This window comes from Dioscorea cayenensis, chromosome 3 (assembly GCF_009730915.1).
Source record: "Dioscorea cayenensis subsp. rotundata cultivar TDr96_F1 chromosome 3, TDr96_F1_v2_PseudoChromosome.rev07_lg8_w22 25.fasta, whole genome shotgun sequence".
Classification (NCBI taxonomy): Eukaryota; Viridiplantae; Streptophyta; class Magnoliopsida; order Dioscoreales; family Dioscoreaceae; genus Dioscorea; species Dioscorea cayenensis.
The window spans coordinates 15,869,205-15,873,668 of NC_052473.1; the positions used below are offsets into that span (position 1 = coordinate 15,869,205).

The 4,464-nt window shown below is 34.1% G+C and overlaps 1 protein-coding gene across 1 annotated transcript; it reads right to left on the minus strand.

Annotated features, from left to right (window-relative positions):
* Window position 1: 1 nt before the first annotated feature.
* On the minus strand, window positions 2–3,238 carry LOC120250721 (receptor like protein 21-like; the record flags this gene model as incomplete). Its single annotated transcript, XM_039259560.1, is given in 7 exon segments — window positions 2–199; window positions 201–974; window positions 1,182–1,447; window positions 1,450–2,064; window positions 2,178–2,321; window positions 2,418–2,564; window positions 2,693–3,238. Coding segments are annotated over 7 exon segments (2,655 nt in total), but the record flags the coding sequence as incomplete, so codon positions are not given.
* Between the last annotated feature and the right edge of the window lie 1,226 nt (window positions 3,239–4,464).

Genomic DNA, 4,464 nt, shown 5'->3' on the forward strand with positions numbered 1-4,464 from the left:
AAGAATTCTGCAAGCGCTTGTTGAAGTAGAGAAGAACCATCCATCCCCAGAAGCTGATGATGTAAGCAAGGGCGAATGAAGCAAAGAATATGATATGTTCCATCGCTTCTTCATTTTCACCCTCACTCTGTGGTGGTGATGGTGATGGCAGTATTTCTGTTATAGCAAAGCAATTCTTCACCAAAGAGGGTCCACAAAGATAGGGGGTTTCCTTCATAGCTGTTTTCATCGAATGTGCTGAATTGTGAAATTCTTCCTAGTGTTGGACCAGAGAGGTTATTGTATGCCACAAAGAAAACCTCTAAGAAATGTAGCTCCTTTAGTTCTGTAGGTATGCTGCCTGTCAGCTTGTTGTGGGAGAGATCTAAGCTTTCAATCTCCGTCAATCTTGATAATGTTTCAGGAATGGATCCAACCAGTAGATTATTAGACAAATTCAAAACATGAAGCTTAATGATGTTGCCAATCTCCAAAGGAATCTCTCCCACTAATTGGTTAGAAGACAAATCTAACCCAAAAAAATGGTTCATGATGTTCCCTTTGTAATCATAAACTTCTCTTTTGTTTGCAAAATCAATAATGCCTTTAAATTTGAGTAATTCAAACATCAAAGAGAAATCTTGAATAGGGAGAAAGCCTCTATGCATGTTAAACATGTTTTCAAACGCAAATGAGGTCGATCCCATAGACATGGAGTCATATTGCCAATCATTATCATGACCCATATTTTGAAGACATGAAGGTATATTTCCAGATAAGTTGTTGCACGATAAGTCTAGAATGTGGATGTTTCTTAAGTTGCAAATTTGGTTTGATATCAAGCCCACAAAATTGTTTCCTCTCAAGGAAAGAATCATAAGATTTTTTAATGATTTTCCAATCCAACTTGGGAAATTCCCAGAGAAATGGTTATTCCCTATGTTTAATGATCTCAATGGACTGCTTGACAAAGAATTTGGGATGGATCCAACAAAAGTTATTGTCATATAAATTTAGATATTCCAAACTAGAGAAGTTGAAGCAAGATGGTAGTTGACCAAAGAAATGATTTCTTGAGAGATCAAGAGCTTCAAGTCCAGAAAGATTGCAAAGCTCAATTGGGAAATGACCTACTAAATTATTTCCCCTGGCATTAAGGACATAGAGGGATGAAAGGTTCCTTACACACTTTGGAAACTCACCAGAAAATTGGTTCTCACTAATATCCAACCAAAAAGACGAGAGCTTTTGCAAAGGCTCTTAGAAATTTCCCCAGTGAGCTGATTCCCAAATATAAGAAAAACTTCTAGGTCATTAGGGTTTGACTTATTTAGAAGTAGGTTTCCTATAAATTTGTTCATAGAGAGGTTTAATATCTCAAGATATTGCATATCTCTAAAAGAAACATGTATTTGTCCTGAGAAATTGTTATTTGACAAGTCCAAATATTCTAGTTGTCTCACATGATCCATGAGATAGGGATGACACCTTGGAACATGTTGTGTGACAAATTCAGATATTCTAAGTTGGGAAGAACAAGGCCGATGTTAATAGGTAGTTCTCCAGTGAGTTGATTTTGGGAGAAATCAATGTATGACAAACTCATTGTGAGATTAGATGGGAGGATAAAGGCTCCACTTAAGGAATTGTTTTGTAGGCTAAGGTAATGTAAATTGGTCTTATTCTCGAATAATGACATCATAATATTACTTTTCAACATATTATCTTGGTTGATGATGCAGTTTGACAAAAGCAGACCCTCCAACTCAAATAATGGCACAAAACTTGGAGTTTCAACGTGGATCTCTAAATGATAATTGTTTGAAAGATCCAACATTTTCATTTTAGTATGATGAACAAGTGATCCTATGGAGAAAGTGCCCTGAAAATCATTGTTTGAAGCAGAAAGATACTCCAATGTTGTAAGGTTTCCCATGAAAGTTGAGAGGAAATTGGCTTCAAATTGATTGTTGGAAATATCAAAGAAATTTAGGTATGAGAGATTCCTAAAGCAAAGGGGAAGGTCTCCTTTGAACTTGTTATAACTAAGATCAAGTATTTGAAGTTTCTTCATTGCACACAGTCCTGAAAAAATGAAAAAAATATATTTTCATTGTGAATAGATTGTATACATTAGTTTATTAGTAGAACATTCATGGTAAAGAAAAGTATAATCTGGAATATAAAGTAACTTTTACCTGTGAAGGAAGAGCTGTTAAGTTCATTATATGATAATGAAATTTCTGTGAGTGAGTCCCATTCTTTTATCATTGGTGGGATGTCTCCAGTAAACATATTTCGACTCAAATCCAAGATCTCAAGTCTCCTTAAGCTACTCAACTCTGTAATTAAAAGTAAAATTTATATAACAAAATTTAAGAGAATATTTTTGCATTGACACTCTTTGTTATACATGAAACATAAAACAGAATACCTACCATTCAAGGGAAGTTCTCCTTGAAACTTATTCCAATAAAGGATAAGAGTTTTCAGAGAAGATAGTCTAATCAAATATGGAACAATGCTTTCCTTCAAATCATTGAATGACAAATCCAAGTATTTGAGTTTGTTCAATTTTGACAAAGCTTCAAATGATAGAGATGAATAACAATGATGTTAGATGCAAATAAAATATATTATGTGGACTAATTTAACAAAATAACTTAAAACTATTATATATTCATATGCTGATGTAGAACTATCAGTTACATACCGTTGATAAACAGTTCACTTCCCATGTTAATGTCCCCTAGGGAGAGACCCTTAAGAGAGTCTAATGCACCCAAAGATGACAGATCTTTGCCATTGAAGTAATTGGCGGAGAGGTCCAAGTACTCCAGTTTTTTTAGTCCTGCCAAACTCCCAAAACAATCAGTAATTGGGATGCAACCATTGATGTTGTTTTCTGATAGAATTAGGGCTCTCATTTCCTTGAATGGCAAGAATAAGGAGATGTTGACAGTGTAATTGGAGTTCCAGGGTTGATGGGCATCGTACATGTCCAAACTTGTGACATGCTTTGTGGTTGATGAACACCGCACCCTATGCCAACTACAACAGTCACTGCTGTTGTTCCATGACATGAATATAGAGTATGGATAAATACTTTCCTGATCACCAGAGAATGATGATTTGATATCGAGAAGAGCAATCCTCTCTTCATGAAGACAACCATAGCACTCAAGATGTTGTTGCAAGATAACCAGCGACAAGAAGCTGAACATGATTTGAGTGAGCCATAATGATGATGAGTGCAAGAGAGATACCATCTTTCATTAATTTTTGTGTTTCATGTTTGCGTGACTATTTTTATAATGTAATATAATATTATAATGTTATTAGAAGTCTAAGCAAACAAAGACCACGAAATTCCACTGAACTTTTCTACCAACTCGTTGAGCCACTTATTGGCCCACACATGGGTTCCAATTGACAGACTTTTTCTACTTAATTTTCTACGTTCAATGTTGGCTGCATTAACAAAGACTTATAAAAAGATTTTGACAGTTTCTTTTTTTATTTTTACTTTTTTTATTTTAACCAACTTGACCACAAAATATTTGAAAAGATTCCTCAAACCAGCAGTATATGATTTCTGCCATTCACCCATAGTTTTATTCCCACCATATTGTTTTCTATAGAAGCATGGATCCCCAGGCTATGACAAATCTCGGAGAGTGGACAACAGAACTGATTAACCTATATGTTCTATCCCAGAGCAGTGAGCAATATTGTTGCGGATGATTTATGTTTTAAATGAGATATATGAGTTTGAGTTATTGAGCTTGTTAATTACTTGTTACATCTACGGCAAGGGTTGATGTATAGTTTGTCAAACACGGCATGAGCTATCAAGGGGTCCATTTGATATAAGTAAGCAAGCTTGTTATTCTTAGGGTTCATTGGAAAAATAAGCAAACATGACTCTTCAATTCCACAAGTAATTGATACTACATATATTTTTCTATGAAAGTTAAGTCTATCGTCTAGGTTCAAACACAAACATATAAGGTTGAATCTAGAGTCAATGCTTAAATTTTATCCTAATTAATATATGAAAATAACAGGAGAAAACTAATAGATGGAAAATATCATCCATTAGACACCTATAGTTATCATAATAAATTAAATTGGGAAATATTGGAATGGCTTTTCAGGCAAAACTAGGTTCATGAGTGTTGTTATGACACACATGTTGGACTTTTATTTTATGTTTTAAGTAATGTAGAAAATAATATATTTACAGGTGATTAATCCTGAACATAATTTCTTTAGATATCTCAGTATTTAACTTATTACATAATGCAAGACTTGTAATGCATGTCTGATGTTTCTAAATTCAGCGTACAAGACTGATTCTAAATTCAAATGAAAATTTTATTTTTTATGTAAGAACTACCTTCTATCTATCAGAATTAGTTATGTCTTAATTTTCAGCCTAAAGTTGTTTCAAGTTCACAGGTATGTCAATTTTTTTGTGTAAAC